The following is a 12,183-nucleotide window of genomic DNA, read 5'->3' as shown; positions in this document are numbered from 1 at the left end:
GGCACTCTGAAGGTGAAGGGTACGGTGGAGACTGCGGCGCCCAGGGGTACTCGGCCCTGCGACCAGGCCGGGGGCACTTCCTCTTTTGCCGCACTCAGGGTCAAGGGGCGTGGCGTAACAGAGGGCGCGACCGCGGCTCCTGCCGCTTGAGGCCTAGTTGGAAGCAGCGGTGGTGCGGCAACGGGCACGGTGAGTGGAACTTCGGGCTCTGCGACGGGGAGCTGGGGCAGGCTTACGGCTACGGGGCACGGGGTGATGACGTCCCCATTACCTGCTTCCATCTCTGCGGCTCCCTCCGCGGCGTCGTCTCCGGCCTCCGTTCCTCCTGCACCATCCTCAGGGGCAGACACGCTCCACGTTGCGGGTGGCATCCTCTGCTGGCGGGTTCCAGCCTGCTGGACCATCTCTCTCCTCCACTCGGCCAGTGCTTCTTGCTGTACCCGGGCCATCTTCCGGGCCAAGGCCTCCAGCGCGGTCTGTGCACGCTCCTGATTTCTGGGGAGCTGTGCCAGGATCTCCACCAGGCCTTCCGGGGTGGCAGCCTGCAACATGTTCCGGACCACAGGGTCGGTGCTGATTGACTCTTCCTCCATCTCCGGGTGCGATCTGTCCAGACTCCTCCAGGCCGCACCCATCTTCTCTGTTTTGTTCTGTATCCGCCCCCATTGAGGGTGGTCCCGGGGCAACTTAGTAATTGTCAGTTCCAGGGGCAGCCCTCTCACGCTGATGGACATTTCTATCATTGCAGTCTCTGCTGGTGGAGGCGGTTTCCGCTTTTGGCGCCATTCCTGGACCTGGCCCACGATGGGAGGTGGCCTCTTGCCACCCTCTGGCACGCCCATAATGGAGTCCGCTCTGCCAGGGCGGGAAATCGTCTCAGATGGCGGGAATCGTCTCCTTATGGCGGGAAACTCCGTGGATGGCGGGAAAAGGCCGCAGATGGCGGGCAAACGGCAGGAAACGACCTGTGATGGCGTCCGATGGCGGGAACCCTCTGGAATTGGCGGGAGACTCCTTTTTACGGTAAATATGAACTTTTCTTCAGGCACGCAGTACCCGTCGGTTGCGGGCACGTAATCCTGCCGACTACGCCAAAGTTGACGCACCCCCTGGGCCATGTTGTGCAGCGTTGCGCATGCGGGGAATACCCGGAGCCGGATCCGATGGGGGTTGTAGTCTCCGAGTGGCGGGGACCCGGTCCGTGCCCAGGGTGGTCAAACCAAGTGGCGCTATTGATTTGATGGTATTAGTGTCCGACTACGCCACCCGTTGAATGCGGCGATGAAGCCGCCGCTGCAGGGCAGTCCGCTGAGGCCGGTGATATGGTTGTGCAGCGTAGATGGTATAACCCCCAACGGGAGGGGTATGGCCCCAGGGCAGCAGATGTGAATGATAGTGGTAGTGATGGTGCAGCAAGGAAGCTCAGAGACGTGTGGTGCAGTTTCAAGGCTTTTACTCACAGGTGTTGCTCCGGTCACTTCGGCCAAGGGTGACCACCCGAGCCGTGCTGCGTCCACCAGGTGCGGGACTCGGCCAACTCCCAGGCAGTTCCAGAGCGTGGTCCTGAGCTCCCCTCTCGTCCTTTCTACAGGCCGTCCTCACCAGGGACCCACCTATGTCCGGCTTCCTCGGGCCTTAATGGGCAAAACCTCTCTCCGGTTTTCCTGACCCTATGTGGCATGCCTTCCTGGTGGATGTGGCGAGGGGTCGTGCCAAAGCTTGACCACGACCTCCGGTTTCTGGCTAAGGATGATTTGCCTCCACCAGCTTGGGATCCGGTACCCTTCTCTGCCAACCCCTCACCCGTTCTGGTTCACTCGTGGGATCTCAGGGTTCCCTCTGCTTGCGTCTCTGGGCCTTTCCTTGTGTTCCCTTTTCTTCCTCTCTCTGCTTCAGGCCTGGCTCTGGAGCTGGGCCCAGATGGAGCCACAGCTCCCCCTCAGCCCTCTCTGGCTGAGCTCCTCTCTGAACAGACTCTCCTCTGAACAGGACCCTGTCTAAAGATGGTGCCCACCTCTTATACTCCCTCTGACACCCGGGCCCAGGTGACTAGCACCCAATGGGCTCCTTCCTATGCCCAGAGTCCCTCCCCTGACTGCTCCTACACTACTGGGATGTTCCTTCCCCCCTCCCACTCCAGCCAGGGACAGACGCTGTCGTACCTGCACATCTATCTGGTGGGAGTACCGTTGTTCTGTCCCCCGGAAATGGGATGAGTGTAGTGCATGCAACTAGCTGAGCTCAGTCCCACCCTCCATCCTTACCCGGGAGTGGAATACCACACCTCTGGATCGAGGTGCAATACCCCTGTAGCAGCCGAGTCCTCGGGGTGCTACACTTGCCATAGAAAAACTAGAGAAATAAAGGGCTATGCTTACCATAGAAAAACTAGACAAAGAAAGGGCTATGCTTGCCATAGAAAAACTAGACAAAGAAAGGGATATGCTTGCCACAGAAAAACTAAACAAAGAAAGGGTTAAGCTTGCCATAAAAAGCTAGACAACTAAAGGGCTATGCTTGCCATAGACAAATAAAGTAAAGGACTATACTTGCCATAGCAAAACTGGACAGATAAAGAGCTATGCTTGCCATAGAAAAACTAGACAAATAAAGGGCTTTGCTTGCCATAGAAAACCTAAACAAAAAAGTGCATTTCTTGCCATAGAAAAACTAGACAAATAAAGGGCCATGCTTGCTATAGAAAAACTAGACAAGAGGCAAATATCCATATACCTTCCCAGCCTATTAATATCAGCCTCTAGCTGTCTGCTTTACCTTTACTGGTTATTAGAAATGGGGGGACCCTAAAAAAAATTACACATATGAGGCACTGCTCATCTCCTCCACTTAGACCTCAGCCTCCTGGTTCAAGATTTTTTTTTGGTTTATTCTATGTTATTTTAAGTCATTTTCCTATCTACATTTGTTTGCAGGGCAACTGTCCTGCTCTTACCCCCATTTTGCTTCCTTTTGCAGCCCCCTAGCCCTGCTATGACCATTTTACAGGCATTCTATAGCACCCAAGTTTGGGTCCCCATTGATTTATATGGAGTTTGGGTCCGGGGTCAAATTCAGGTCAAGTTCTGGTACCCGAACCGAACTTTGGACCTAAACTTGTAAGGATTCGCTCATCCCTAACTATGATCTATTTCTCATGAGTTGCTTCCATATTATAAAGATGGCCATATAACTCATGTCTACTAGTGAGGAGCAAGTATGTTCTATTAACCCTTTCGGCGAGCATGCTCGAGTGCTCGACGAGTATTTACAGTGTGCTCGGTGTTATGTTTGAATCACTGCCATGTGCATGATTTGTGACTGTTTGACAGCTTTATTACATATGAGGAATGCCTAAGAAACATGCATTCCTCACATGTAATAAAGCTGTCAAACAGTCACAAATCATGCACACAGGAGTGATTCAAACATAACACTGAGCATGCTGAAGATACTCCGAAAACACTCGATCATGCTCGTAAGTCTTGAGTAACGAGCATGCTCGCTCATCACTAATGTCTACCCGACGCTTGTTTGGCTGACACCTATTTCTCCAGACGAACTCAAACAATTAACGCTCCGCTCAGCAAGCAAGTGTTCTAAATGGGGAGAAGAGAGTCCCACTGAAATTGGTGTGTTTAAAAACTTTTCATCTGTATATGGGGGCTTTATCTAATTATGATATTTTCCTGTGTGTGCAGTGATGACAGGAACAGTTAAAGGGTTATTCTCAAATTCTCTCTTGAGCAGCTCACAACTCTGCAGTCTCCCTAGTTTCTGGTTTCTTGCAGGATAAGCTCTCCTCTTTGAGTAGCAGAGCTGTCGTATTAGTAGAACTATAAAGCTCAGCACAAGTTCTGCTGTAACACATTCAGCTATCAGTGGTTTGCTCTAAGTCTATATTGTTATCACTGTATTTACATAATGAGATAATGGTGCGTTTTAACATGCACATGGCTTGGGACAGTGAGAGCAGTGAGAGGCTGAAGGCTGGGAAGTTTATTACACAGGACTGATAAGAGCCCTATCAGGAACTGACAGGGAGTGGGAGGGAGGTTAGCAGCTAACAGCTATAAAGAAATCAATTGGCTGGAGAGAGATGACTGTTATATTAGGAGTTAACGCCTCTCCTGGAATTTAGCTACTGCGAACTCTCAGTCATCGTCTGGTCAGACACTATTAGCCAAGCTCCATGTAACCCAGCTGTACACTATGTAAAATAAAAGCTCTCATTGCAGGAAAATGACAGCAGATAAAAGAACAAGTCAATTGAAAACTTGATTATTTATTATTGCTAACTAGTTAAAGAAATGTAATAACTTAAGAATACCCCTTTATAGAGGACCTATCACCAATTTTTTCATGTTGAACTGAATACACAATGTAATAGGCGCTGCAGAGCAGAATAAGATTTTTATGATTTTTTTTCTATCGGCTTTCTGGTGCGGAGATATTAGCGATCAAAGTATTTAGCACTAGTGATGAGCGAGTAGGTATCATATCATGGGGGAGTGTGCTTCTTTCCCCAGTGTGTTTTTGCCTGCTTATGATTGGTAAGCATCAGAAAGAGGGTGAAGTACATGACTCTGGTGAAATCTCTCTGATAATGCCCACCTGAACTTAAAGAAACTAATTGTTTAGGTGCTAAATAGTGATGAGCAAGTAGGTTTCATTAACTCTTTCGGCAAGCACACTCGGGTGCTCAAAGAGTATTTTGGCGTGCTCGGCATTTCTTTTAATGTCGCCGTGCCTGCAAGTGTCATGGCTGTTAGACAGCTGTGACACATGCAGAGATTGATTGTTTTACAGGCAATCTCTGCATGTGTCACAGCTGTCTAATAGCTGTGACACTTGCAGGCGAGGCGACATTAAAAGAAATGCCAAGCATGCCAAAATACTCGGTGAGCACACGAGCGTGCTCGCCGAAAGAGTTAATGAAACCTACTCGCTCATCACTATTTAGCACCTAAACAATTAGTTTCTTTAAGTTCAGGTGGGCATTATCAGAGAGATTTCACCAGAGTCATGTACTTCACCCTCTTTCTGATGCTTACCAATCATAAGCTTCTTATGCTTCTTGGGGATGCAGCTGCTTGATGACAGCAGAGATGCGGAGCAGCTTTCCTAGGTCCTTTGCCGGCTACAAGCGCGGGCAGAGGGGGTGCACATAGGAGGAAGGCCATCGGCGTACTTACTGGTTCCGCGTCGGTGTCCTAGTAGTGCGAGGTGGGTAGATGTCCAGGCAGTGTCCTTGGGTTCTATGTCGGCTTGCAGTTTGGGTTGAAGGTGTGCACGTGGAGGAAGGAAGTCGGTGCAGCAGAGACAGGGGACACTCCGGCCGGTAGCGTCCCTGGTTACCAACCTAAGTTGAACGGCATGTGCTGGGAAGCTACGTGATGTCACTCAGTACGGCGAGACTGATGGGCCAAAAGGGCAAACCAACGCGTTTTGGGGATTCTCAGCTCCCCTTTGTCAGGGTGTAGGCTCAGGATGAGCCAGGAAGCTTTATATAGGCACATAGCTCTTCCTGCTTCCAGACAGTTCAACAAAATACTTCTAATCCTTCTCACAAGGAACAGTAGCTCTGAAAGTCCATTATGAACATATGATTCTTAGTGGGAAAAGTTAATCCAGAATTAAGTCTATAATTAAGTCCATTGGACATGCAAATCTGATAAAAGCATTGTAATATATATGAACAATTGTGGAAAAACATATTAAAATGTTAGAATTATACACTTTTATTTCTAAATAAAAAACTTAAAATTTATGGACTAAACATACAATACTAAGGAAAAAAGCCAATAACAAAGGAAGTAACAAGAGACTTTAAATTGATAGTACATGTATTGCCTTCAATTTTTCATCATTTTCAGCGGAGGGTCTTAACCTTCATCATAAAGTACCTTGAATTGATGCATCCATACACCAAATAGGGAGCCCAACTATACAACAAGTCATCAAATTGGATCTTCATAAAACTTTTATATTTATTTGATTTATTCAATCACTTTGGACTATACTGACTTATGGACCGTCACTTCTTTTTTTTCCTTTTTATGATTGTTTACTATGTTTACTATGTTTTTTACTGTGACACCCAAATATTTATGCTAGTTGTCTCCTGACCATTTAAATTATTTTTTTCCAGAATATTATTACTGCATGAGTTCATTTTTGTTCATCCTTTTTTGTTTCTTTCTGCACCTACCACATTGAGTAGCGCGATAGCTTTCTTTATACTCTTATCATTTGGTTGCCCTTGCAGATTTGCACAGGAGGTCTGCATATCTATCTGCAGCTTCTCTGCCCATCTTTTCTGTGGTGGTTTATCTTCTGTCTACAGGGCGCTTGTGAAATTTTCTCAATTTGTTTGTTAAACCTCATGAATCACTCTGCACAGTTTAGCTTGGCGAGAACTGGGGAGATGCAGTTTATATTTTAAACGTCTAAGCAAAAGTTTAGGCTATTTTTATCAGAAAATCGCACCATAGACATATCCCAATCATGACTGCCTTAGAAGGCTCTCTTAAGCCGACACTGTACTTACTAAACTTTCCAATGTTGGCGTTCTTACCCATTCCACTTCATTCTGCGCATACTACTTGTTACAATGGTCATGCAAAATCTACAAAAAAAATGTATTTATTACCATTAGAAATTTTTTTAATTGGTTGTTAAAAAAATTGCATTTTTCCCAATGCATGCACTGCTAAGTCCTCGATATTCATGAGCTGTGGGCTAATCCTGTCCCAAGACTAATTAACAGCCATTTTCCTATGCACAGTATAGGGAGAAAGCTGTCAATCAGCACCAGGGGAGTGAGTTTAGCCCACAGCTCATGAATATCAAGGACTCTGCGGCATACGCATTACATTTAATGGACTCCAGGCTTAGATTCTGAGTCAACTAATAAACAGTGATTTTGTGATAAGAAGATCCAGATGACAGGCGCTCTCAAAGGAAAAAAAAAAAGTGAAAAAAATCACCAAAAATGATGAAGAAATAAATAAAAATGTATTAAATCCACAACACGTTTCGCTTGTATACAGCCTTCTTCAGATGTCTTTTTCTTTTGGAGCTGGGACTACAAAAGTTTCAACTTAGTGTGATCCGATTCTTTCAGATGAGAGAATCGGAGCATAGGTGAGGAGAAGATGGAGATCAAAATTTCTCAATGTTCTCCAATGGGTGAGTCTGCAGAAATCGTACTGCACTCGGATGTCATCCAAGTGCAGTCCGATGTTTTCCACGCACCCATAGACTTAAATCGGCATGATAAAAAAACACTCATCAGCACTGCCCCATAGAGTAATATTGGTCCAAGCACTATCTGATATAGCATCAGATAGCACTCGTCTGATGTTTTCGCTCAAAAAAGTGGTACTCTCTCTCTTTTTTTCAGAAGGGAAAATCCATGAAGTACAAACAATGATTTTATGAAAGCTGCTGAACCAATTCAAGTAGGTGATCCAGAGATGGAATCAGGGTCTCTGTCATTACTTTATGCTGCTCCTGGATAGGAGGGCATATATCTTGTGACAGATTCCCTTTAATATGTATAGACCAAGCTCTAATGATAGTTTACATAGTCTGTCCTACATTATTCTGGGGATTCTTAGCAGATTTGCAATGGTGCATTGGCTGTTACCATCTATCATCTAATGAATTTGTATATTTCTATCTATTTAATGACCTAACATTCGACATTAATTATTTTTTTCTGTTTGCTTTGCAGATAAGGACCAACAATCAGAAAATGACCCCGTCCAATCCTGCATTTTTATAATACATCAGACCCAGTGTCTGCTGTCATTTTCTTCCTAATACACCATTCTCGTGGAATGATGTTGAATAATAACTTAAGCCTAGCAAAGAATGTGACCAATATTCACTCCGCGACCTTGGGCCTTGTATTAGGGAGCATATCATTTTTTACAGTTATCATGAACATTTTAGTATTGTATGCTGTGAAAACTGAGAGAAAACTTCACACTGTGGGAAACCTGTACATCGTCAGCTTGTCTATCGCTGATCTCATAGTGGGCGTTGCAGTCATGCCATTAAACATTGTGTATCTCCTAAACCATGATTGGATTCTTGGAAGACCAACTTGTCTCTTTTGGTTATCTATGGACTACGTTGCTAGTACAGCCTCTATCTTCAGCCTATTTATTCTGTGTATTGATCGCTATCGCTCCATTCAGCAACCTCTGCAGTACTTAAAGTATCGTACAAAGACTAGAGCTTCCTTCATGATCTCTGGAGCTTGGCTTTTTTCATTGACTTGGATCATTCCTATTTTGGGTTGGCATGTATTTGCAAATGGTGGAATTAGGTCAGTGCCAGAACACACATGTGAAACGGAGTTTCATAAAGTCACTTGGTTTAAAGTTCTCACTGCCATATTGAATTTCTATATACCATCTTTGCTAATGTTGTGGTTCTACACTAAGATATACAAAGCGGTGAGAGAACATTATCAACATCGCAAACTCATTAATGGCTCTTTCCAACTGTTCTATGACAGTAAGTTTGTCCGTAAAGTCAAAGTGCTAAAAAAGCCAAGGACTTGCGTAAAAAAACAATGTAGTAATGGGACTCTTATGGTACCAGAGAAAAGCCTTCACAGACATTATACTACAGTTTCCAATGTCTTTTCTAAACCAAAAAACTTGCATGGACAATTCCACATGGAAGACATGGAGAGTCAGCAGACATTCAGCCCATGTGACAATAAGGTAGTCAAGTTGCACTGTTTTCCTTTGACCATAATACAGGCAAACCCTGAAGAATGTCGAAACTATGTTACCGTAAGTAGGAAAAAAAGTAAAGAACACTTCCAAGAAAATCAGGAGATGATAGAAATATCAGAGGAACACACATTTGCCGAGGCAGGTTCTTATATATTGGATTCAAATCAGATAGAACAGAACAACACTGAGAACACCGACAGTGCTGAAACAAGGCAGACCGGCAATTTTGGCTACCTGAAGCACACGTGGCAGAGGTTCCGCACACAGTCCAAGCAGAATATGCAAGGACTTCACATGAACAGGGAAAGGAAAGCTGCCAAGCAGTTAGGTTTCATCATGGCAGCTTTTATGTTGTGCTGGATCCCATATTTTGTTCTTTTTATGGTTATAGCTTTTTGTCAAGACTGCTTCAACCACAACATTCACATGTTTACCATTTGGCTTGGCTACGTCAACTCAACACTAAACCCTTTGATCTACCCGTTGTGTAACGAGAATTTTAAGAAGACATTTAAGAAGATATTTCATATTAGGTTAAACTGTGATACAAAGAAAAACTGTACAACTTGTACTTATAAATGAACTTGGTACGTTCTTCAGAAGTCTTTGAAATATCAGTGTTAACTTCACAGTTCTCGAGAGGAACCTTACTTGAGATATTTAACATTTTTCATGAATAGTGTTTGGTGCCTCATTTTCCTACTTTGATTCATGAACGTTGTATGACTCTGTTATGCCTGTGAAAATTTGAAGTAAATGTAATCTTAATGGACTGAGCAAGGGTTAAGAATCTAAGAAATTGCAAGGGTTTATCTTACGGGAGCACACAATGAAATTGAAGTAAAGAGATTTGTCCAATTCTCTTGAAAAGTATAAACTGGATTAATCTGCTGAAGCATAAAGGAAATGCCAAACAGAAAAAAACAAGATTTTTAAGAGCCTGTGTTTTGTTCCTCTGAGCGCTATTTATTACAGCTTCACATTCACCAAACAAATATAATACATAAGTAACATCAACCTAACATATCAAATATAACTCATCATTTAAACATATTTTAGGATTTGATTTGGTTTGCCTTTAACCCAAAGCTTGACCTGTTTATAGCCATCTGTGACAGCAGTGTCATCATTCGCTTTCCACCAGAATATTAACATTACATACTGTATACCGTAATTTTTTAACTATGTGCTATGGTTATGTGCACACAAATTTTTGGAGTAGGCTTTAGAGCAGAAACTGAGCGGAAACTGGGCAAAAACTCTCCAGATCCTCCTCAAAAATTCAAAACTCTTCAAAAACTTGGAGGTTCTGCTCAGCTTCTGCTCCAAAAATTCAGTTTTTCATCCTCTCCAGAATCCTCCTCACAAACTCTTGAAAAACTCTTCCAATTCATACAGTGGGTACGCAAAGTATTCAGACCCCTTTAAATTTTTCACTCTTTGTTTCATTGCAGCCATTTAGTAAATTCTAAAAAGTTCATTTTTTTTCTCAATAAAGTACACTCTGCACCCCATCTTGACTAAAAAAAAAACAGAAATGTAAAAATTTTTGCAAATTTATTAAAAAAGAAAAACTGAAATATCACATGGTCATAAGTATTCAGACCCTTTGCTCAGTATGGAGTAGAAGCACCCTTTTGAGCTAGTACAGCCGTGAGTCTTCTTGGGAATGATGCAATAAGTTTTTCACACCTGGATTTGGGGATCCTCTGCCATTCTTCCTTGCAGATCCTCTGTAGTTCCGTCAGGTTGGATGGTGAACGTTGGTGGACAGCCATTTTCAGGTCTCTCCAGAGATGCTCAATTGGGTTTAGGTCAGGGTTCTGGCTGGGCCAGTCACGAATGGTCACAGAGTTTTTCTGAAGCCACTCCTTTGTTATTTTAGCTGTGTGCTTAGGGTCATTGTCTTGTTGGAAGGTGAACCTTCGGCCAAGTCTGAGGTCCAGAGCACTCTGGAAGAGGTTTTCATCCAGGATATCTCTGTACTTGGCCGCATTCATGTTTCCTTCAATTGCAACCAGTCGTCCTGTCCCTGCAGCTGAATATACCCCCATGTTTCACTGTTGGGATTGTATTGGGCAGGTGATGAGCAGTGCCTGGTCTTCTCCGCACATACCGCTTAGAATTATCACCAAAAACTTCTATCTTCGTCTCATCTGTCCAGAGAATCTTATTTCTCATAGTCTGGGAGTCTTTCATGTGTTTTTGAGCAAACTCTATGATGGCTTTCATATGTCCTGAACTGAGGAGAGGCTTCCGTCGGGCCACTCTGCCATAAAAGCCCGACTGGTGGAGGGCTGCAGTGATAGTTGACTTTGTGGAACTTTCTCCCATCTCCCTTCTGCATCTCTGGAGTTCAGCCACAGTGATCTTGGGGTTCTTCTTTACCGCTCACACCAAGGCTCTTGTCCCACAATTGCTCAGTTTGCCTGAATGTCCAGGTCTAGGAAGACTTCTGGTGGTCCCAAACTTCTTCCATTTAAGGATTATGGAGGACACTGTGCTCTTAGGAACCTTGAGTAATGCAGACATTTTTTTGTAACCTTGGACAGGAAATTCTTTTGTAACCTTGGCCAGATCTGTGCCTTGTCACAATTCTGTCTCTGAGCTCCTTGGGCAGTTCCTTTGAGCTCATGATTCTCATTTGGTCTGATATGCACTGTGAGCTGTGAGGTCTTATATAGACAGGTGTGTGCCTTTCCAAATCAAGTCCTATCAGTTTAATTAAACACAGCTGGATTCCAATGAAGGAGTAGAACCATCTCAAGGAGGATCACAAGGAAATGGACAGCATGTGACTTAAATATGAGTGTCTGAGCAAAGGGTCTGAATACTTATGACCCTGTGATATTTCAGTTTTTCTTTTTTAATAAATTTGAAAACATTTCTACATTTCTGGGGTTTTTTTTCAGTCAAGATGGGGTGCAGAGTGTACTTTAATGAGAAAAAGAATGAACTTTTTAGAATTTACCAAATGGCTGCAATGAAACAAAGAGTGAAAAATTTAAAGGGGTCTGAATACTTTCCGTACCCACTGTATGTTAATATGAGGAGTTATTTTTAGCTTTTTTCCTGAAAAGTTTTTAAAATACTTCTGAAGGGAAAAAAAGAAAGCGTACGTCACTTCTTTGAAGCAGATACTGAAGAAAACCTCTCTAAACTAGGCACTGTCCAGCCAAAAGGCTGCAAAAACAAACTCTTTAGAAAAAAAAAACTCTTCCAAAACAGCTTACGGAAACATTTTAGAAAAAGAAAAACCCCTCCAAAAAAAAGAATTTCCTGAAATGTTTTTTCTTTGAAAACAGGTGGCTTTTGAAAGCCTGAAAAAAAAACAACTCAGTGTGAACAAAGCTTTTCTATAAAAACTTTTTTTTTTATCCAAATCACCAAAATACAATATCTACTTGTTACCTTGAAAGCATACAGTACA

The 12,183-nt window shown here is 43.6% G+C and overlaps 1 protein-coding gene across 2 annotated transcripts in view; it reads left to right on the top strand.

Annotated features, from left to right (window-relative positions):
- Positions 1-10,203, top strand: part of HRH1 (histamine receptor H1) — a 392,435-nt gene extending 382,232 nt beyond the window's left edge. For both annotated transcript variants that reach the window (XM_073642741.1, XM_073642740.1), the window contains exon 2: positions 7,736-10,203. In XM_073642741.1, coding sequence (XP_073498842.1) covers positions 7,842-9,335 — 1,494 coding nt within the window. In that variant the 5' untranslated portion in view covers positions 7,736-7,841 and the 3' untranslated portion in view covers positions 9,336-10,203. The remainder of the gene's footprint in view (positions 1-7,735) is intronic.
- The last annotated feature ends 1,980 nt before the right edge of the window (positions 10,204-12,183 follow it).

This window comes from Phyllobates terribilis, unplaced genomic scaffold (genome assembly GCF_046119375.1).
Source record: "Phyllobates terribilis strain yellow unplaced genomic scaffold, ASM4611937v1 Scaffold_8__6_contigs__length_399053987, whole genome shotgun sequence".
In the NCBI taxonomy this organism is placed as follows: Eukaryota; Metazoa; Chordata; class Amphibia; order Anura; family Dendrobatidae; genus Phyllobates; species Phyllobates terribilis.
This window is presented reverse-complemented; position numbering and strand designations above follow the sequence as displayed.